This window comes from Lepisma saccharinum, chromosome 3 (assembly GCF_977018435.1).
Source record: "Lepisma saccharinum chromosome 3, izLepSacc3.1, whole genome shotgun sequence".
Taxonomy (NCBI): Eukaryota; Metazoa; Arthropoda; class Insecta; order Zygentoma; family Lepismatidae; genus Lepisma; species Lepisma saccharinum.
In genome coordinates, this window is record NC_139231.1 from 25,197,807 (window position 1) to 25,221,885 (window position 24,079).

Below are 24,079 nucleotides of genomic sequence, written 5' to 3' on the forward strand. Positions count from 1 at the left end.
AAATCTGTAACATAGTCATATGGATATACACCCTTCCGCCTAATTAATTTCAGGTCCTGATTTGGAAACAAGGCACTTGTGATTTTGAATTGATCATCAGATAATTGAGTGGCCAGTGTAGCCAGGCTAGCAGATAAAATTCTGTAAGAATCAAGAAATCTTATGTGAATAGGAACACCATTAACTTTAATTATCTTGCTAATAGATATATATTTCTCATCATTTTCAGCTAAAATATTTAAATTCTGCTTGTCAAACCCCTCGTACCTGATCAGATGATGAAAATCATAATTGGATGCTCCATGGCAAAATATGGGGACAAATTTTGGTCTCTTGATCTTAATATTACAGCTATTACACAGGGCCATTAAGAATTTACCATCTGTATGAGAATGGTGTTTCACCTTGATATTTGTATCTGAAAATTCAGAATCACATACCGGGCATTTTTCTGCATTGTTGAAATCTTCAATCTGTTTCTCTGTTAAAGGCAACATGGGTTTTGATTTTAATAAGATGTTAGATGCTATGTCACGGCACTCATTTTCTATTCTATGTGCAAATATTTTGATGGCATCTGGTCCCATGTATAAGTGTGGCTCACTAGCTACACCATCCCGTATAACCACATAACAAAAGCTGGAAGGTTCATGTAACTGGTATGGTGTAATTGAAGATTCATCAGGATCTGGATTGCAGAATGCAAGAGGTTTGAGGTTTGATTCAAAATCACAGACAATATATGCTGGGTGTTCCAACAAGGCTTCAAACTTTTTGAATTTGCAATTTTCACTTGGATTGGGCATCACCATATGAACAGGTTTATGATTTTTACAGTATTTCAGATGCTCAATTAACTTGTTTTTAGCAATTTCTGCATTTTTTTCCCGAACCCCATTCACCATTTTTTGACCATCAAATACAGTTAAGCATCTTCTGCACAACTTAAATATTGTATTGGATTTGTCTAGTTGTGTTCTCACCAAAGCTTCAAGACTGTGTATCAGAGTGTAATGATATGTGCCATCCCCTTCAATTAAGAGCAGATCAATCGGAATTGCAGATTCATCATCAAGTGTACTGATTCTGAGAGGTGCTATCAAGCAATTGCCAGTGGAACAAATAAATACATTAATAGATAATTGTTTGCCATTGATATGCTTGGCCCTTTTTTCAAATTTATCAATATTCTGAACAGACATTGGATATTCTAAACCCTCCATTGCCTCATCAAAATCATTTTCATGTTGTTTATAATAAGTTATTCTCTCAGGATTCCTTGAAACTGGAAACAAAGCAGCTAAAATACACCACAAAAAGCATTTCTGGTCGGTATTTTCAATATTGACCACGGCTCTTTTGTTTTTAATATTGGCAGGTAATGGCAAATATGTAGATCCTTGTAATGGGCTGAATTCAGAAATATTAATATATAACTTGTGTGGAGAGCCGCATAGGCTCCATCCAGACTCTTTTGCTGCAAATTCAGAGTGTTTAATATTCAATTGATCTATTAAACTGCTTATTATTTTGTCTGAATTTGCATTTGAATATACCGGTACAGTTTCTGTTATGTGGGGCTGTGTAAATTTTGTGCCATTTGGCTTTTTATATTGTGTAAACAATTTGAGGGACAGCTTATAAGAGCCATTTTGTGCATTTAGAATTGCCTGCAGATCAGAATTTATACTGTTCAAAAAATTATTAATACCACATCTTGGCTCTGATACAAACCGATAATCTCTTAATTGGGCATTAAAACTGCTATGGATAGGTGGTGCATAGCGTGGCTGCTTTGCCGGTCCAGCATTAACAGGTGCTTCGTGCTTTCTTTTCAGACCAGAAGTAGATGGTTGTGAGGGCAATATTGATAACTGTGCAGAGCAAGTATCTTTATGTTTATATGTGAAGTATTGCATGTTATATTTTCTATGGCATTTGGGGCATATTTTTGTGGGAGTTCTGTATTTGTCCGGGTTACAAATCTTTTGGTGCTTGGCCCAATTGGGGCTGGATATATTTTTATTGCATTGATTACAATATTTTTGACTTGGCATTTTTGTTGTTGTTTATTATATACAATTTCCTGGGTTTCAAATCAAAACTCTATGCTGGATAAAAAATATCAGCTAGGTTCAGCACTGTGCTTTGTATATTTTGTGTGTGTGTGTGTGTGTGTGTGTGTATGTGTATGTGTGTTAATATTTTTTGGCTTTGGTATTTATATAAAATTTCTTGGGGTCCAAATCAAAAACTCTATGCTTATCTTATGACAGGTTGTAAAGCCAATAGCCTACAAGTGGAAAAAGAGAATAAATATTCATTCACACTGACCTAGCACAAATACCTGCACGGACATGCATGTCTAGAATGGCAATAACCTTGTTATGTATTGATTTTTGTATAACAGGCTGGGACAGATATAAGCCTGACCCTAAATAAGAGTGGATTACAACAAACAAGCTAGATGTCAGGCAAAATATTGTTCAATATACCAGAAATATGATATTAAAACAAACAGGCCTGTAAGTATGAGAAGCACTGTAACAACACATCTGTTTTTCTCAACCACTCTCACAATAGTGGCTGATGCAATTGTTTGCACGCAAAGCTTCATTACTTGGGAAGCAAAAATCAATACATAACACAGTGCCAGGTCATTGCCATTCTAGAGGGGCTCTGCATATAGATAAAAAAATTGAACCTGGCATCCAATTAAACTTAAACCTGAAGTAAATATGTATATGTAGGTATGGGTTTTAGCTTAATTTCAGGTATAGCCAAAAAATATCAATTTTTGACAAGTTTATGGACAAAAATCCGGCTGATGCAATTTTTGTAAGTATAGCCAAATCTGCTTGAGGGGGGTTCATACTTTCTCAGGAAATATTTGAGGGCATTTTTACAAAAATCTTGGATTAGACGGGGTTCCACACTTGAGCAAAAAGCTCATATGGGCATGTTGAGCTTGTTTTAAGTATAGCCAAATCTGCTTGAGGGGGGTTCATACTTTCTTGAGTTTATAATAGGGTATTTTATACTACTAAAGAAAGATAACACTGACTCTGATTCAACATCTGATTCAACGGTAGTTCTGGATGATGATGATGTGCATGAAGTTTGGGGAAGCAAATTTGTAGGGGAAACTGCTTGAAATGAACCCCTGCGTTCAGCAGCATCATCGTAAGACTTGAGCAACTGCATGACCTTTATCTGAAATTCTAATTTATCTGAAGGATGTAGTGTTTTCACAGTTGGTAGCAATGATAATAGAAACATTTTGTCAGGATCATTTTCATGTGGGTCGGGCCAGTTTTTTCCAAGAACGTCCAACAATTCCCTCTCAAATGAATCTCCAGATCTCCTCTTTCGTTTGGCAGGTACAGCTTTAAAGTGTTCCGTCGAAGAGGTGGCATTGCTGGTATTGGTCTGCGAGAGTTCTTCCTCTGTTCTGTGGTCAATTTGGTCATCAGTTTGATCCATGTTTCCGGACGTCCTGCAGAACAATATTGAAAAGAAAAACATTCATGTTACAAAAGCATAATACAGAAGAACAGATCAAGAGACAGGCGGGGCATAAGTGTCCAGTCATCAATTTCATCATATCATCACTCATTCCCATCATCGATAATGCAGTGTAATGCAAGGAGTGAAAATATAAACCCAGTCCATCAGGTTCGTTCCCAAACAACATTAAATAAAGGAACGTAACGTGGACCGAGTATTATTCCATGTCGTGAACACGAGACATTACTTCCGACAATCTTCATCTCGTATTTTTCTTTAGCATCACTGCTCAATTTACAGAGATGTATACTCGTGACTGGCATACAAGCCGAAAAATTGCAATGTTGGTTGGGTTGTCTAGTCACACGGCGCATGATGGTCAGACATGGAGGGCTTGCTTCAGTGCTTCTTCAATAGGATCGTTACAACCCAGCAGTGTCCGTGACTGTACATACATACAACTTTGTTAGGTCCAGAACCTCCACCCCATCCCCCCGCTCTCCAACAAGTTTCAGATCAGCTGCGTCTCTGATTTTCACATATGAAATATAGCAACCCTAATCATACCAAAAGTTAACTCCCCCCCTTACGTGAACTATATATACGCCCATGCTTCAAGGAAACAAACGCAAACTGCTGATTTGAAATTTATATATTAATGTACTGGAATGTGAAACAAAATCTATGTCCAACAACAGTTTAGTGTAGTAATTAAATAAGGTAGTACTTACTGCCTAGATTGCAAAGTCGGAAGAAGAAAACACATTTGTTTGTGGTAAACGTAAGGTTTCCTTGTAGTCGCACCACTGCCACTACGTCCATCTTGTGATTTCACAGATCTTGTAAATGCATCTTTCAAGCTTTTCCAACGTTTTTGAACCTCCTTACCTAAATTAATCATAACATTCATGAGGAAAATTCGAACTCTGTTCACACAATTATTACAAGCAAAATGCTATGTCACAAATGTAACTTTAAAGGTACAAACATTTCAAAACTAGTGGCGTCTCCTGTGTACGTAACTAAATAAACAATTAAACCTGTAAATGATCAGTCATGTCTTTGAAAACGCTTCTCAAATCACTAGTTTCTACAGTTGGCATGTGGCGAAAGTACAATACCAAAGCTATTTGGATTTTAGTTTGAACATGTATTTTATATTGCGTTAACCTAATAAAATCGCCACTAGCTTTGAGATGGTTATAGCTACAATATACCACATGACAGTGTCTGAAAACAATTTATGCATAATTGTAACTGAAAGCAACTCTGTAAACACAACGAACATACTCATCTCAGTTTAAATCACAGGACATCAACTAGATGGTACTTACACATTTGTTTTTACAATTAAATTATTCTATATTTAAGATCACTTCCTGCTTTTTTTTCAGATACCTGGGTTCTGGATGCTCTTTCCGGACATTGCATTTCGATTTTCTAATTGGTCGTGCCACAATTGCTGACATTGTCAGAGAAACCTGTGTGGCCATATGGCATGGTCTTCATGCTGAATACATGAAACAACAGTCTGTGGAGGACTGGCTTCAGATTAGCCACAAGTTCGAAAGCAGAGCTAATTTTCCGCATTGTGTTGGCGCTATTGACGGCAAACACATCAGGGTTATTAAACCCTGGAACAGTGGGAGCGAGTTCTTCAATTACAAGAAGTTTTTCTCCATAGTACTAATGGCAGTAGCTGATTCTGAGTATTGCTTCACGTACATAAATGTTGGAGCTTATGGAAAAGAAAGTGATTCAAATGTATTAAAGGCTACAGATTTGGGGGAACAAATCTATTCTAACACATTATCTTTACCAGAGCCCAAGACATTTTCAAGTGAACATGCAGGTGATCCAATTCCATATGTGTTTGTAGCTGATGAGGCCTTCGCACTCTGCTCAAGTTTGCTGAGGCCATATCCTAACAAAAACCTAACACCTGAAAAGAAGATATTCAATTTTCGACTTACCAGAGCAAGAAGATTTGTTGAATGTGCATTTGGCATATTAGCAAATAAATGGCGGCTGTTCCATCGCCCCATTGATGTTAGCCCGGAGTTTGCCGATTGTATTATCAAAGCATGCTGTGTACTACACAATTTTGTTAGGAAGAGAGATGGGTACAACTTTGAGGATACACTTTCATGTCCACTAGAGAGTATACCTGCTCAGGGAACAAGAGGAAATAAAAGTGGTGTTCGGATGAGAGATGCTTTCACTACCTATTTTTGTTCTGATCAAGGATCACTTCCCTGGCAAAACGATTGCTTGTAAAGCTGTTCTCAAAATGTTCAAAACTTTTTCTATACTATGCTCCCCCACCCCTGCATGGAACACACCATTGGCATTGGCTGTAATTATTTACTTTCGTTTAACCCACTTACGAGCATAGTAATACATTATACTATGTTTTCATTTACTATCAATATCATTTCATTTCGTCTTGTTCATTGCAATGTTTGTAGTAAACAAAAATCCTAACCTGCTAATTGACGTAATAGTGTAAAAAATAATAACTATGTACTTTGTATTTTCAATACATTTTGATTCGTTTCAAGTACTTACCTATGTCGTTTCTTTCTTCAGAGGTCATATCTCCCCACTTCTCACCAACCACATCCATTGTCACTTTCATCCACGCATCCATCTTCATGTTTCTGTTCTTGTAGTCCTCACAATTCGTGTCAAACAAACAGGGATACTTTTGGACTTCAATTATTACATGTTCACTGTCAATATAATCCACAGTTGTACAGTTCGACAGTTAAATTACCGCAGTAAATGTGGCAGCTACAAATATCGCTACGCGTGGCCACGCTCACGCGGCAAATACTGCGGAAAAAATGGGTCCCGGCGCATTCCTTCGCGACACGATTTGAAGACGCGCCAAACTGGCTACAATTACTGCTGCTTCTGGCCACTCCCATTTACGACCTAAGGGTGCATTTCTTCAGCTACATTTACGGCAGAATTCTGGCAGTAAATATCGCTCGTCTGGCCGTAGCCTCAGACTTACTGCAAGTTCCTGACATGCAAAGGCTTGAATGTATTACTAATTGTTTTCAAGGACCTGCAGAAGGTTGGTATAATACTCATGTCGATTCGTTTACATCGTACAAACAGTTTGTTGACGAATTTCTGAATCACTACACGTCTTATTCGTTAACTCAGGCTCAATTATCTGAACTTAGAAGTCGTAAATATGATCCTAAATCGACGAGTAGTATGGAAATTTTTGCTATTCGTACGCATTCAGCATATTATAATTTAGTTGATGGTCAGAATGATGCAGAAGTTATTGATATTTTAATCAATCAGTTGCCCACATCTATTGCACAAACAATATTAGCTGCTAGATTAGTTAAAATGGATGATGTAATTGCGTTACTAAAGAGGTTGGATTTAGTGAATTCAAGATCAAACAAGAGTTTTAATGTTCATGATAATGTACGTGAAAAAAATTTCCGACATGATGGGAATAATTCTAAAAGTTATAGTGCAAGGGCAAAACTGAGAGTTCAAAGTGTTGCTAAAAGTTCATCGTTTGTGAACGATGATGAACCTAATGGAAATGAAGGTTCAAGACGTAACGTAAGACCTAATGATAGTGTTAATTTTGTTTCTTCTAGCGATGAAAATAAAAGAATTAAGATTCCACGTACAGATGTTCCATTTGTTGCTGAAAACCAACAATCAAACTCCAGCCAGAAGACGATGATATTTAATAGAAATAATAATTTTGGGAAACCTAACCTAATTAACATACCATGTAATCTTTACAGACGTAATGGTGCAGGAACTCAAAATTTCCGGCAAAATAGAAGTCCACAAAGCTCACGATACTTCAACAATAATGGTAGATTTATGAGCAACAGTTTCAGTGCCAGAAACGAGCAAGAACAACAGCAATTTACACTGCGTCCTAACTCTCAGTTCTGTAACAATAATTTCCACTCATTCCAACCATGCAGTGTATGTGCCAATTGCGGATATTCGTCTTCTCAGTTGTCAACGGGAAACAGTTGCAATGCAACTGCAGTGGCGAATACTCCATTAAATGAAAATGCTCCATCTTTCGATCCAAGAGAAACTTCTTGTAAACAGTTCATTTCTTCTGTCCCTGAAGCAACATTAAACGAACGTCGCGGGTGAACGTGGACCAGTTTGCTCGCACTAACATAATGGAGGGTCCGTCTAAATCATATCGAAGTGATAATATAGGCACAACTTGTCAGTATGCTGTATTAAGTAATTCCGTTTTATCTGAAGTTGATCATTGTTATCCACTTTCAATATTTTTCCAATTAGATTGGTACGAAGATGAACCTACTTGGATTTTAAATGATACTGGTATACCTACTCTTATTACTGATCAACCTTTGATCACAGGAACAGTTTGCGGTATTACGATACAGTGTGTTATCAACAGTGGAAGCCAGTGTAATTTAGGCAGTTATGAATTATGGTGCAGTATAAAATCAATTATTGCTAGTGCCAAACTGGATACAGTGGATCAACTTAAGTTATTGCCGTTTGCAGGACATCAGAAGTTTCGTGTTGCTGGTCGGAATATTATAAGTATTTCAATTAACTCGGAAGTTTTTTCTTTGGAGATGTTTGTATTGAAGCAACTGCATGCTGAATTAATTCTCGGAATACCATTTTTAAGGCAATACAAAGCTGTACTCGATTTTAGAAGAAACGAAATTAGTTTGATGGCGTCTACTGGTTCCGAATTGGTTCAGCCATTTAACTCTAGCAAAATCACAACTGATAGGGATCGCTGCCAGATGCAGGAAGTTACTATAGTCAAAGAAGCAGAAAATTTACTTGTCGTTTCTCTAGATCAGATCACAACGAAGGTGCGGTCGTGTGAATCACTCAACACGGAGCAGCAGTCTCAGCTTGAGAATCTAATAATAGAATATCATAGGTTGTTTTCTGATCGAGCCCGATCTGCATTCGTAGAACCTTATCAAATTGAACTAGACACAAAGGAACCAATCAAGGCACCTGTATATCCGGTACCGTTCGCCAAAAGAGCAGCGTTAGAAAGGGAACTAGAGAAATGGAAAGCCTGGGGAATAATTAAAGAGATGTCTTCGCCTTATTTAAACCCAGTACATATCGTCCCAAAATCTAATGGTGAGTGGCCTCCAGTGGTGGATTTTCGTCGCCTAAACCAACATGTAATTTCACCACTTACCCATGTTGAACCAATAAATGAGCTACTTCAACATTTTAAGGGTGCAAGATATTTTTCTTCGATTGATCTCTCCTGTGGATATTTTCAAATACCACTTACGCCCGACTCATATAAGTACAAAGCTTTTTCGTATCGAGGACGACAGCACGTGTTTTGTTACTTGCCATTTGGTATAAAATCAGCTGTTTCTGTTTTTGTTGAGAGAATGAATAAGGTGTTTGGACCAGAAACTCATTCATTTCTGATGATATATGTGGATGACATTTTAATATTTAGCCCAACAATAGAGAAACATTTTGAACATCTTGATTATGTTCTTCAGACATTGCAGATGACGAACATGTCCATAAAATTTCCCTAATGCAAATTTTTCCAAACGGAAATTAAGTTTTTGGGTCATGTGGTGTCTGGTTCCGAGATTAAGGTCGATCATGATAAAGACTCAGCTATTCTACAGTTTCCTGTTCCTCAAAACAAAAAGTCACTTCGCAAATTTTTAGGACTGGCAAATTGGAGGAATCGTTTTATACATGGATTTTCAGATAACGCTAGTCCATTATATCATCTTTTACGCAAGAATGTGCCATTTTATTGGACACCTCCGTGTCAAGAAGCTTTCTTGTTATTAAAGAATGCTCTAATTTCAGCACCAGCATTAAGTCAACCCGACTTTGAGTTGAGGTTTTGTGTTTCTGTTGATGCAAGCCAGAAAGGATTAGGTTGTGTACTTTGGCAAGTTGATAATGATGAAATTCGTGTCATACAATACGGCAGTCGTTCTCTTAGAGGAGCAGAGATTACATATAGTACACACGAATTGGAATGTTTAGCTATATTATTTGCTCTGGAGAAATTTGCTATATATCTTAAAGGAACTGATTTGAACTTATATTCAGATCATAAGTCGTTGTCTTGGCTTAAAACTGCACAATCACTTAATTCTCGTCTTACGAGATGGGCTCTCAAACTGCAGTGTTTTGATTTCACGTTATATCATGTCCCAGGAGTTTCTAATAATATTGCTGATACGTTGAGCAGATTTCCGCCTTGTACTACTTATTCTGTACTTGATGATAAATTATATATCAATCAAGTAATTGTGGAAGATTCACAAGATGATACTTCTTCTATTTGGTTAAAAGGTCAACGAGCAGATGAAAAATGCAATAATATAATCTGTCACCTGGAAGATAGTACAACGGATAAACTTTTCAAAATATCTTCTTCACAACAAAATTCTTTTTTATAAACCCAATTCAGATGAAATTTGTAAACTTGTAGTGCCACGTGAGCTTATACCTTTGGTATTGCACAAAATGCAAGATTTAAATGGACATTTTGGTTATCAGAAGGTTTTAACAGCTTGTAGAAGAGCATATTTTTGGACGTACATGAGAAAATCAATTAGAAATTACCTGAAAGATTGCTTAGAATGTGCACGAACAAAGATTGTAGGTCGGCCGTTGCGGAGAGATAAATCACGTCGTTTCTCACCAACCACACGATTTCCTCTCTATTGATTTAATCGGAAAATTACCAAGATCACGTACATATGAATATCTCCTCACAATTGTAAACGTTATGTCAAAGTTTGTTATGATTTATCCGTTAAGAAAAGCGACTGCCAGGGAAATTATCAATCGTTTTGAAGAACAATATTTTAAACATTACCCTGTATGTAATGTATTATTATCAGATTGTGGAAGCCAATTTACATCAAATGAGTGGAAAACCTAAATGGATTCAAGGAAAATTAAGCATATTACTACCACTACATACAATCCGAAATCTAATCCTATTGAGAGGTACAATAAGGAGATTGTTAGGTTACTGCGATTATTCTGCAATGATAATCACACCACTTGGTATCCAAGAATAAATTCTATTATTCAGTTATTAAATCATTCATGCTCTTCAGTTACCGGATTATCTCCTAGTGAACTTTTCTTACATGAAGATATGAAGGACTCAATATTTGAAGAAATCGGCTGGCCAGAACAAATTAAATCTTTGCCATGGAAACGCAAATTGTTTTTAGCAGAAATCAGGACTAGAAAATCTAGAAGAAGTAGAAAGACTAAGAATGCATTGAACTCGATCGAACTTCAAACAGGAGATTTGTTTATGATAAAAAATAGGCAAGTTAGTTCTAAAATTAACAGCCAGATTCATAAATTGTTCAACTTGTATATTGGGCCATTCCTTGTCAAGGAAATTAAGGACAATAATGCAATTCTTTACACAATGAACCAGCAAAATTATGACAAGGTGAACTTTTCAAATCTTCGAGTGTTTAACTGTTCGGAAGAAAAGAGGAATCAACTCTTGTCTGAAAATTAAATTTATGAGAGTAGATACTGGAAAAAGGAAACCATTCTGTTTATTATTTTGTACAATTGAATGTTCTATTATGATCTGATTTGTTATTACCTGTTAGGCACAAATCTGTTTATGTGCAAGTTGTTGCCGAATGTCAGACAATATTGTGCATTTGTAACTTTGTTTTAGTTATGTTGATAAACATCTGACTGATTTTTAAATGAAAACTCTTCCTCGCTGTTTCGTAGTTTTCATTTTCCCGGAGGAGGGGAATGTTGTGACGGTCCTGTGGATCCTCACAATATAATTAATTATATGTTTATATAAACTATTAATTTCATATTATACAAATCACTTTATATTAACGTTTAAAAATGTATAATTATTACTTTGTACAACGTTAATTATGTTTTATGTTATTTATTGCACTATACGCTGTATAAACGATATATTTGGAATTCTAACGTTGCTATAGCAACAAGAATTTATAGTCATTATGTGGTAATGTGTGTGACAAGTAATGGAAATATAGGTAGTAGTGAACTGCATATTGCTCAGTTATTTCACTAATATATTGAGTTGGTGTTTTAAGCCCACATTATGCACAGTATGGCTAATCGGGACTGGACCTACAGTTTTTTAAAGTGGGATCCGAACCACTTGTGCCTCCACCGGGTGTCGAACCCGGGACCCCTTGATTACAAGGCAAAGACGCTACCACTGCGCCATGGGGGAGGCCCTTCACTAATATATAGACCCATAGAAGTTGTATCTTCACCTTCGCGTTTTTAGTTTCAAATATTTATGAACGAAATGTAATCGTGCAAATGATTGACTTGTGAACGCCACACAATACGGGGAAAAATTCCTTAAAACCATCAAAACTCGGCAGTTTTCTTTCCCTTCTAAAAGGGAAAAAAGTGAAATTTCCATTTCTTAAATCTCTCTTGATGGTAAAACTTTTGTCCTCGTGTGTACCGATTTTTTAATTATTTTTTTTAGCAATTGTGGCACAGAGTGTAGTGTATAAGTTATATATCATTAATATACACGTTTAGAAACAGAACCTGGCGTAAAGGGGATAGGTGGTACACAGGGGCGCCGACTTGTCAAAATTATTGGGGAGGCACAGATCACTGGAATAAATTAATGAATGACTCACTCCCTCCCTTTTTTAAGTTTTGACCTCTGTGTTCGGAATCTCGTAAAAGCCCATGAAATCCCCAAAAATATTAAAATTTTCATTTATACAGTACGAATGCAAAATGTCAATTGTTCACGGATGAATATGTCACAAGTTTCGTCAACCATAATAGCAAAATGTTCCCGACTTTTAATATCTGCTACCACGGAGCGCAAAACAGATCTCCCTAATATATCAATGCTCTCGTTCTGAATGTCGTGTGAGAGCCATTTGTAGCCCGAACGTCCCATCCACTCTCCTAGTTCATGCAAATCTTCTTTTGAAACTCTTTTTAGTAAAAATGTTAACAATACTCATAATTATATACTTAGTATATAGTAATAAGTCATGTGTTTTGCTGTCTCTGGTCATAGTCCCTCCTCAAAGTTGATGGTCTAGAACATTTCAAATGTGTATTTAAAGTTAAGTTCATGTGGCACAATTCAGAGTTAACTTTACACGAGAAGCGAAATAACACATTAGATCCTCTTATGCAAAATTATTTGGGGGCTCTGCCCCCACATCGTTAACATGGGGGGGGGTTGGAGCCCCCAAAGCCCCATGGAGTCGGCGCCTATGGTGGTACAGGAGGGGCACCACACCCCCACCCAGTGCCAATTCAGTCACGAATTGAAAACTTACAGAAAATAATTATACGAGTACTACTATGAATACCTGAAAAGCCTAATTATTTTGATACATTTAAAGCTATTGGAGACGACTCAAATTATTCACTAAACAAGAATATATTAAGACGTAGGATATTCTGTGCTTCAATGCAGAAGTGGTCCAGGGCCTCCCATTTGGCGCGGTGGTAGCGTCGTCGCCTTGTAATCAAGGGGTCCCGGGTTCGATTCCCGGTGGGGACACAGTGGTTCGGATCAAACTTTAAACTGTAGGTCCAGTCCCGTTTAGCATTACTGTGCATGAAGTGGACTTAAAACACCAACCCAAAAACCCAGAGGCGGCCCCCCACAAGGACGATGGGGACGTTGTACTGCCGTGTGTGACCACAAGTGAACAAACATTACATTAAGATTTATATTTTCTCAGTGTCTGAATTGCAAATATTTGGTTGATTACAGATCGCTGGTTAGTTGATTTTATTATAATTTTTCTTCCGGGATAAGTGCGAAGTTTGCAGGCCACAGTGCGGGAATACGAAACTTGACTCTTACGGCGAGATACTTATCGTGGTGTGCCGCACTCCAGGCGCATGCGCTTCATGTGTCTGTGGACATTCTCTGGCGAGGCAGATGGGGGAAAATAACATGCACGGGAGGGCAATGGCTCAACCACAGGGAAGCAGGGTGCATTTCCCACCCCAACCTTGGACGGAAACAAGTTCTAGGGGGGCAAGGGGGGTCAAACATTGGCAGCCAAGTGTACCTGCAGGGGGCAATTACCGTCCACAACTTCACATTTTATGGAAATAAAAATACTTCTCGTAAAATTTTCTTGTTCGGTTCGCTCGAAATGGCTGCTTTTCTTAGTCTTATCAAGTTTAGAACCGTAGCTAGGGTCGGCGGGAGTAGGCCTTGGACGCCGAACGATATAAATGAAAATAAGTTGTAAAATTGATTTGTGGTTTTAAGTCCACTTTACGCACAGACGCTAATAGGGACTGGACCTACAGTTTAAGGTGGGATACAAACCACTGTGCCATGTACCTCCACCGGGTATCGAACCCGGAACCACTTTATCACATGGCGACGATGCTACCACTGCACTATTGGAGAGGCACAAAAGTTGTAAAGGAGAGAATGAATTGGCGTCCCGTGAAATTATTGGCACCCTATTAAATCAATATTGATTTCAGCCTGCAAAAAATTGGATCAAAAATATTCTTGCTCCTTTCGCTCGCAATTCTCTGTAATGCTTTTTAAATTACCAGAGAGAGAAATATGACTTGTTTTAATTGAGTTTGTTTTAAATACATTAATAATTGTTTTGAAGAAAGGGAGCGTGCACATTTGAGAGAACATTTATGTAAATCTTGCTGTTGGTTTATTGTGATTGATTGATTGATTTGGTGTTTTAAGTCCACTTTATGCACAGTAAGGCTAATTTGGACTGGACCTACAGTTTGAAGTGGGAACCGGACCACTATGTGCCTCCACCGGGTATCGAACCCGGGACCCCTTGATTACAAGGCGACGACGCAACCATGATTTATTGTGAGATGGATTGATTGTTTGTGTAATGTATTAAATAAGCGAGTACTTTTTTGTAATGGTAAAAGACAAATGTTGTTGTTTAATTTGTAATGCCTCAATATCATTGCCAAAAAAGGGCAATTTAGAACGTCATTATAAAGCACTGAATAGCAATAAATACGATACAGATTTTCCGCTTAAAACTGACATTCGTTAAGCTAAACTGAAAGAACTTAAGTCAAATTTAGTTGCTCAACAACAATTTAAGATGAAACCAACCTCACAATCCATCAAAGCTACCCTGTGTTCCTTCAAAGTTAGCCACCTGATAGTTAAAAATTACAGATCGTTTAACGAAGGGGAATTCGTAAAAGAGTGTTTTCTGGAAATAGCCGATAATCTTTTTGAGGATATAAGAACCAGAAAGAGATCTCAGCTGCTGTTAAAGATGTTCAATTATCACGAAACACTGTCGTGCGGCGAATCGAGAAAATGAGTCAAAACATAAATGAACAATTGTTGAAAGATCTTTCTAATTGTGTTGCTTTCTCAGTCCAATTGGACGAATCTACGGACATCAGAGACACAGCTCAGTTACTAGTTTTCATTAGGATGGTTTTGTTAGATTTTAAAGTTAAAGAAGAACTGTTAGGAATGATATCTTTGAAAGGAAGAACTACAGGTCAGGACATATTTAATTCGTTTCACTCTTTTGTTACAAAGCTTAATGTTCCATTGCACAAACTTTTTTCCATTACTACTGATGGCAAAATCAATGACCGGGCACGTTAATGACTTTATCGTCTGCCCTCTGCTGACAGCATGAAGACTTCCCTGATTTCCTTGTATACCACTGTATTATCCATCAACAAGTTTTGGCAACCAAAAGGCTTAACACAAAAACAGTCATGGACGTAGCTTTTAAAATAGCAAATTCTATTCGTGGTTAATCACTTCAAAGGCGGCTATTTAATCTCACACTTGAGGAAAGGCAACCTGATATCATTTTTCACATTGATCTCAGGTGGCTGAGTAGGTACAAATGTTTGCAAAGATTTCGTAGTTTGCTGAGTGAAATTACGTCTTTTTTGAAGGAGAGGGGAGACCAGAAACCAGAATTAGAAAATGATGAGTGGTTATTTGATCTGGCATTTCTAGCCGACTTTACAGGTAAATTAAGTGAAATGAACCTTGCACTACAAGGCAAAAAGAAATGCATTGATGAAATGATGAGTACAGTTTCATCATACAAACAGGGACGGCGCCAGAAATTTTCGACTGGGTGGGCAGAAGTGCCATATTGATAGATTAGGGTGGGCAGTATAAATGTAAGACCATTTATAGTTTATACGTGTATGTAAGACGTATGTATCCCCTCTCTCTTACACTCCCAATTCTCCTCTTACTTCTTTCCCCTTTCCCTATCCGGGTTTCCTCTTTATTATTTTCTAATATATCCTCCCATCTTGTTCCATTTCCTTTCGCTCTGTCTCTGATGGACACAATTATTTCAAGGAAGTGTTTAGCCTGTGCAGCCGTACATTCTAACCACATTATTTCATGCATGTTAATACAGTGAAATAAATGTGAATTAGGTTTAAGCTTGTGTTGCAAATACAAGACATACTTGATTTTATGTATTCGGCGAAAGTGATAAATTGATTTGACTGGTTGATTGATTTGCTTTATTTTACCTCGCTTTTTGTGCCACTTTTGGCTAATTTGCGAAGATTGGGATGAGTGATGACATGCTGAAATTGATGAATGGACACTCACTCACAAACATCCATGCCCAGACCGGGATTCGAACCGAGGACCCCTGGCGTTGTAGCGCGATGTGCTAACCACTCCTCCACGGGAGCCGGAGCGACAGTGATAGAAAGTGCGATGTTAGACAATCGTGAAGTTTCTCGTAATTTAAATGCATGTTCCTGAGCATAGTATTTTCATCGTATGAGTTTTTAACTGAAAGAGTTTTCTTACTCCTTGGGAGTCACTTTTCTTAGCTTACAAGTTTTGTACAACTGAAAAATCTATCTGAATGTTTGTAGTAGCGGCGATTGGGTGCCAACATTTGAGGGGCAAGGACAATATACTTTTTCTTGGTAGAAAAGGCTTAGCATAAAGAGGCCATAGTGTGGGGACAAAAAGTGGCAAAATGTGGTGGGGGAACTGCATCCCCCACTTCCCGCTCCTCCTAACCGCCGCCACTGAATGTTTGGATTAAAATTAACATCTTATTAGGAATGATTTAAAACACACACGGAAAACAAATTCTTTGTTCATTGTCCTAGGCTAATCAAAGACTATTTTGACAAAATATCATTCATAAGTAATAAACAAGTAAGATTGAAAAATCTGTTCAGAATTGAAGAGATTAATAGCTAAGTTGCTATTCGTTTTCTGAACTGTCATGTTACTAATGCGGGAGAAGCAACACACGTATGGTTACATGAACATATTTTTTGAGGCAACAAAATGATTTAGGACACAATGTATTCATCGAAGTTCATCACCGTAAGAGTAATAATTCATCTATTTTATATAGATGACTTGGGTTGTATGGCTTGACCATTTCGAATACACTAGAATGTCAACCTGTGCAGCATACCCTGGAAACTTTATGCTTTCAGGACAACTAGTCTCTGGAGTCTGGAACCACTGTCAAAGTAATAATTTATGAGGGTTTGTAGTGTATTTTGAGTGTCAGAATGTATTTGTTTTCGCCCCTTCGTTACTTTCATCTAATCACAATTGAAATGGCTTTAAATAAAACAAATCAACCACAACTTACTCTTCCAAAAATGGAGTTTCATTAGCTCGTACCTCTTAGAAAGTTGAGATGGTAGTTTCAATTGCACAGCGTTTCATTGGTGGATCAAGGCAACTAATTCCGTGAGCAATGACTGTTTTCCGAAAGTCTCAATTTGTCTCAGGCAATCACCCTCTTAAAATGGACGCATCCTCTGTGGTGATAAAATGACACGTTTGGTGAGAGTTCTTTCTGTATATTTTTCCCCCACTGGCATAACGCTGTCGCATTATAATGAAGAGATCATGTGTTAGACTCCCGCCTCTCCTGGTGGAAGCACAATGCACACTGGTTCGGACTACACGTTAAACTGTAGACTTAGTCCCGATTAGCCCATCTGAGCATAAAAGTGGGCTTAAAAACAAACTAACAAAATCATCTTCTGGATACTTCGTGACATAACTTTTTTTCTTTACTTCAGCTACATCTACAGATTCTGTCGACATTTTCGGCTGATTCGTGTGGCAAAATTTGTGTATCGAAAGAGGATTTCTAAATATGATAAGCCACTCATTAGCAATTGAATAATTCTGTAGCTTTTTACATACATAACTGGTTTATTAAAATGTATTCACTTCGGTATTGTAGTGATTATTGTGATTCCTTCTTATTAGTAGAACGAATATAAATTTGATATTTCGCATGCCATATTGATAATTGAAGATGACAGGTATATAAAAATTGTAATGAAATAAAAAGGACACTTCTGGAATTTCCATACAGAGGTAATCAAAACTATATTATACTCTCTAGCATACTTAGACCAGAAGGTTTATGGCTGCAGAAACACAAGGCTTCGATCTGTTTCTATCCGGGGCAAGATCAATCCAATCTTTCCTAACCTTACAGATTTCTTTTAGGTCCATCTCAACGTTATCCCTCCATCTTCGTCTTGGCCTTCCTACTGGTCTCTTACCATCAGGTTTCCCAACAAGAATCCTGTAAACTATTCTTTCCTCTGCCATTCGTGTCACATGGCCTGTCCATCTAAGTCTTCTTGATTAAATTATTCTAATAATAATAATAATAATAATTAAAAAGTCGAAATAATTTATTGTGTTGCTGGAGAAGTAATGCTAAGATGGTGTTTTTATTTGTTTATTTGGAGATTATTTTAACCATACCCAGGCTGGGATTTATATACGTATGTGGAGACCCGAAGCTTACAGCACCAAGACCTCACTCCAATCCCCTCTACCCAGTTTCAGTTATAACTTCTTGCCAAGTTACATGGTATGGTTTGTTATTATATTTTTTACCACATCCGAAGTACCTAATTTTTTCATTATGTGGTACTTTTCAAAGCAGTCTTTCCTAGTGATGGCCCGGAGCTGCAGTCTTCAATCTTGATCATACCCTGCATAATTTTGAGCCTCCTAAGCCTACTAGCTGCTTTTAATCATGGAAGTATTAATTTGATTACAGTTTTTGTTTCAATAGCTCTAGTAATTACTTTCACTTTCTAATGAGAAAATTGGCTTTATATGGGATGATAATATGTGAACATTTCTAGCATAAATAATATTCACAAGTAAAATGTACATGTTATGGACACCAGAATACACTTATTTATTGAATCATTCCTATATCCTCAAGTATATGTACTTACTGAATTTGATTGGGTGGGCAATCGGGTGGGCACAGAAATTTTTGGGTGGGCGCTTGCCCACCCGTGCCCACCCCTGTCGCCGTCCCTGCACAAAACCAAATTAGAGCTAATGTTGACTGAGGAGTAAACAACGTTCCAACATGGCAGATGAGCATCTCGAGGATTCCCTAAAACTGGCCCTTATTGAATACTCGATTGACTTCCAAAGATTGGTGAACGACATGCAGGCTCAGACGCCTCACTAACCAAAAGGTAAGCCATTTCATTTCAACTCACAGTAGCTCACTGCCTGTTGTGACAATAAAAAGTAGATCAGTCTTGATTGAAGTTGGATATGCCTGTTGTGTATAATATGTATTAATGAAACGTTGAATACGTACGTACACAATTTATTGACCACGCCGCTCCATGTTGCATATAATGTGAAACACACAGTACATCGTGCATGAACGTTATACATGTTAATGCAAAAAATAATTATATTTGGAATGCATTTATAAAGCATTTTCTGTCTTTCAAAAATAGTTTGTGTGCTTGTTTTCCACTATTTTCTAATGTGAAATTGAACGTGCTGAAAAAATAATTCAAATCGTTTGTTCGAATACAAATTGTTTAGCACCAACTTCTACCTCCTTTTTGCATACTTTACGAGGGTATAAACGTCTTTGATACTACTACTGCAATTACTACCGCTACTACAATTACTACTGCTACTACTACTACGTGTACTACTACTAATAATAACAATAATAATACTAATAATAATATTGGTCCTGGGTTCGTATCACGGCTTGGGCATGGAGTTTTGTGAGTGTCTATTCATCAATATCATCACTCATCCCCATCTTCGCAAATTAGCCAAAAGTGGCACAAAAGGCGAAGTAAAATAAAGCAAATCAATAATAATAACAAAAATAATATAATATTATAACATTATTATTATTATTGGTACGTTTATCTTGGTACTTGACCCCCAGACAAAAAATCGTGGTTGCACCTCTGCGGGAAGGCAAACGGTGTCGTCGTCCCAAATCTAAACTCCTAGCCTAAGCTGTGCTCTCTTCCCGGAGAACTGTAACCAACGAAGAGTTGCCAGAAGCAAGGGCGTTAACACAAGGGGAAAAATAACAACAGTTAAAAGAAAATCATTCTGTATTCCATAATCTTATTCACTTATGGTGATCACATAAGCATAGAGTAATAAATTAAGTAATATTCAATGAAGAAAAACTAAATTATCGGTAACTGGATAAATATCTACATGTGCGTTCTTATTATTTTTCTGTGTCCAATGGAAAGCACATTTGGATTACGGTGATGTAGTATACGTCATTTACATCTAAAATGCATGGTTTGATTACCTCATTACTAAAAATTTCTGAAAATTTGCTAAAATTGTCTGGTAGCCTTCCTTTCTGTATTTATTTCCCTTCTTTATTAAGTTAGAAAATGCAACCGATAAATTAACTAGCATCCTATTTTCTCTCCCATCTTTCATGATCTGTATATTACTGCTAAATAATGGGTGCTAACGTGAGATATAGACGAATATCTCAATTTCTTATCACGTTCATTTTTTAATAATTCGGAACTCGTCATCTTAACTCACATTACTCGTGGACGGAATATCGCTTCCTCCAGTTTGGCTCAACAGGAACCGCCACTGCTTCAATATAAGTCAAACAGTAACTCAAATGCGTTATTCGTTGATTTATAAAATAGAGCTATACAGTTAAATTGAAAGTTTCAGTACAAAAAAAATATCATTGCAGTTCCTTACATTACTGTGAGACGTTTAAACACAGATAGGGTAGACCAGGGCATTACGGATCACAGGGCATTATGGATCAATGTAAGGTTCACGTGACCTGCAAAGAAAACTGTTGCAGGCACGATCATGCTGCCATCTGTCCGCTTACTCGCTGCCTGTCTTTGTTCGCTGTGGCAGTTGGCGCGCGTCTCTGTCAAGTGATTGTTGTAAGCAAGTTGGTGGAGACGGTGCAGGAAAAGTACCCATTGTAAGTTCTGTTCGACGTTTGGTAAGGCTGCATTGTAGAATGTAGGGGTTTAAGTGCTCTACAATTTAACATGCGATAAGGTAGGGTGTGTTTTTGCGATGTGCCAGTATTTGATATGATTAACCCTATTTGTTATTATTTATATGGACATACGTCGAGAATATGTAAATCAGGGCATTACGGATCGGCCAGAACGGGGCAAAACGGATCTCCCACTTTCAGTACGTTTTACGTACTTTTACTTAACAGTATCTCTTCTAACAAGACGCTTTCAATTTCCAGATGGTTCGCGATTATCAAAATAAGTCCACCAGAAATTCGTGGTCTGTCGTAGGAATGTGTGAAGCTGTGCGTTTGGTGACATCCGGGGAAAAGACTATTCGGCAAGCTGCGGAACTTCGTGGTGTGCCATATACTTCATTGCAACGAAGAACATCTGGTGGATCAGATGACGTTGGTCGTCCTGGTGTAAAGCAAGTGTTTAGTGATTAGTTTGAGCAGGTTCTTTCTTCGAGATTGTGTGATTTAGCTCGAAGAGGATTCCTGCTAACACTCAAAGCTGTGCGAAGATACGTTTTCAAGTTTGCAGAGAAAGAGAACATACCGCATCCCTTTAATAAAGAATAAGGACTAGCAGGTGAAGACGGGTTCCATGGATTTAAGCAACGCCACCCAGAACTCAGCATACGCAAACCACAAGGTCTCTCGCAGGCAAGATACATTCCACGAGACATTACAGCAGATAATGACAGACTGTAACCTACAAAATCGTTCTGAATGCATCTGCAACCAAGATGAAACAGGATTTCCTTTGAACAATCGTCCCCCGCTAGTAGTAGCACAGAAATGCGCCCGTAATGTAGTGTTATTAACAACTGCCGAAAGAGGAGAAAATGTAACTGTTCTGGTTTGTGCAAGTGCAACAGGAGTGTTTATTCCGCCATTTGTTATATTTAAAGGCATACGACAGCATGATGAATTTCTTGATGATATGCCTCCGGGTACAGATTTTTGTATGACAGATTCCGGATGGGTGATAGAAGATCCTTTTCGAGTGTGGATTCAACATTTCCAGAAACACCGAGCTCCTGGAAAAGTTATTCTAGTTCTTGATGGACACCGTGCACACGTAGCACTTGACATTGCAGATACATGCCAAGAAAATAACATTGAATTGTTATTGCTTCCTCCTCACACCACACACACATTGCAACCTCTTGATGTTGTTTTCAAACCCCTGAAATCGTATTATCACCAGTATGCAACTCAGTGGCAACACCAACACCATAATCGTACTATTAATAAATTTGTGTTTGGACGTATTTTCGACAGAGCTTGGAGAGAGGCCGCAACAGTTGGGAATGGTGTCAAAGCATTTGAGACCACTGGAAACTTTCCACTAAACCGGCGTGCAATTCCAGCACACAAGTTAAATTTAATTGCTAATAGGGACAATTCAGATACAGCAACCAAGGATCAGTTTGATCTTTCATCAAGCAACACAGCAAGTTGCAGTAGAGAAAGCGGCGATGGCACACAAGAACAAGTTCGACAATTATTGCCATCCTCAAAGAAAGTGATGTCTACATGAGTACAAAGACAGCGCCGAACAACATTGCACATTACATCTCCACAACAGATTTCAATAATGAAGGCAAAACAAAACACAAGCACGGCATCCACTTAGAAAGGAAAGCAGAAAGCAGGGCGTTTCAAAAGTCAGGGCGTACGAAGAAATGTCATGTCGAATGTAGACATGATTGCTAGCAATTCTTGTAGTTTTTATAACATTTCATATGATGATCCATGATGTGCACAGATGGGAGATTGCATTCAATGTCAGTCCTGTCGTAAACGGTATCATGAGCGTTGCGTAAATGCTGTCGGAAGAAAACAATTTGTGCGCGGTATATGTCAGATCCCAAAACTGTAATACAGTATACGGTATTTGTTTTTATGTTTTTAATCTTATGTTATATACATAAAATTAAACTGATCAATATTGCCCCGTTAGTGATTCGTTTTACCCCTACTATCAGGGCAATACGGATCAATTACAGTGTCTCACAAAATAGTTTTTTCTGAATTATATTTTCAACTTCTGGTTCTTTCAATACTATGCACATGTAGTAGAAACTATAATTAATTTTTTGGTAGAGTTTTGTGTTGATAGAATAATTCCTTGGCCAATAAAAACCGTTGTAAAGAAAAATTGATCCGTAATGGCCTGGTCTACCCTAGATAGAAATAGTAATTAAACATGATAAAAATTGCCACTTCCATAAGTAAAATGTAAAGAGTTTGATATTTAAAATTAAGTATGAAGAAAGTAGTAATGGTACATCGAAAAACAAAATAAATACCATATCCACAAAGCTATGTTTTTTTAAAGGTATTTCTGTGAACTTAACACCTTCTGTTCATTACTCTATGTAACAATTCCGTGTAAATCCATTGTTTAATCATTATCAAAAACTGATTATTATGGCAAGGGAACGGATTCTAAGGTGCAAAATTATGGTCGAGAAAGAGAAAAAAGGTTCTGAAAATGTTTTCAAAAAGGTGAAAAAAAGGTGCTGATAAAGTGCCTTTATTCAGGTCTAAAACTGTTACATTAACATTATTTATTCAATACTGTAGAAAATAATATAACTTCTGGAAATCATAGTACGAGGGGCGTTCAGTATGCTCTAATACTCACCAAGAAAACAAAATATAACAGAAATGAAAGTATGGTTGTCAACATAGTCCTATGCCCTTTCAATGCACTTTGTCCATCACCGCTTCAAAGCTTCGTTGGAAGAAGATGTCCTCTTTCTCCTGCAACCATGCATTCACAGCATCCCTGACGGCATTGTCATCCCGAAAAACCTGCACACGGAGATGCTACTTCAAATGTGGAAACAAGTGGAAGTCACTTGGGGCTAGGTCAGGCAAATAGGGGGATGAGGCACCAATTCAAATCCAGCTCGAATTGCAGGCATGGCAACACCGAACTTGTGGACGGGAGCATTGTCCTGCTGTAGCAGCACTCCAAGTGTCAACATTCCTCGTCTCTTGCTCTTTATTAAAGCTCGCAATTTTGTCATAAGGTCAGCATAATACTGGTCCGTAATTGTGGTTCCATGTTCCAGATAATCCAACAGAAGTATCCCAGAATATAATTGCCATAACCTTTCTGGCTGACTGTTGAACACGAAATTTCTTCGGGATTGGGGAGCTAGTGTGCTTCCATTGCATGGAGTTTTGTTTGGCTTCGGGGTCAA

The 24,079-nt window shown here is 37.7% G+C and overlaps 2 protein-coding genes across 2 annotated transcripts in view; one reads left to right on the forward strand and one right to left on the reverse strand.

Annotated features, from left to right (window-relative positions):
- The window catches only part of LOC145985493 (uncharacterized), an 85,481-nt gene extending 79,318 nt beyond the window's left edge, over positions 1–6,163 (reverse strand). Inside the window, exons 1-3 of the mRNA XM_083119563.1 lie at positions 6,076–6,163; positions 4,239–4,395; positions 3,065–3,496 (exon numbers count right to left, since the gene is read on the reverse strand). Of these exons, the coding sequence (XP_082975689.1) occupies positions 3,065–3,496; positions 4,239–4,395; positions 6,076–6,163 (677 nt within the window). The remainder of the gene's footprint in view (positions 1–3,064; positions 3,497–4,238; positions 4,396–6,075) is intronic.
- A 15,395-nt stretch (positions 6,164–21,558) lies between these two features.
- Positions 21,559–22,404, forward strand: LOC145985494 (uncharacterized). Its single transcript, XM_083119565.1, has one exon. It carries the CDS (start codon positions 21,559–21,561, stop codon positions 22,402–22,404), a length of 846 nt encoding a protein of 281 aa, XP_082975691.1.
- The last annotated feature ends 1,675 nt before the right edge of the window (positions 22,405–24,079 follow it).

Bases quoted from the DNA above. Each gene is read 5' to 3' on its own strand.
- LOC145985494 (XM_083119565.1), top strand. From the start codon at position 21,559: ATGACAGACTGTAACCTACAAAATCGTTCTGAATGCATCTGCAACCAA.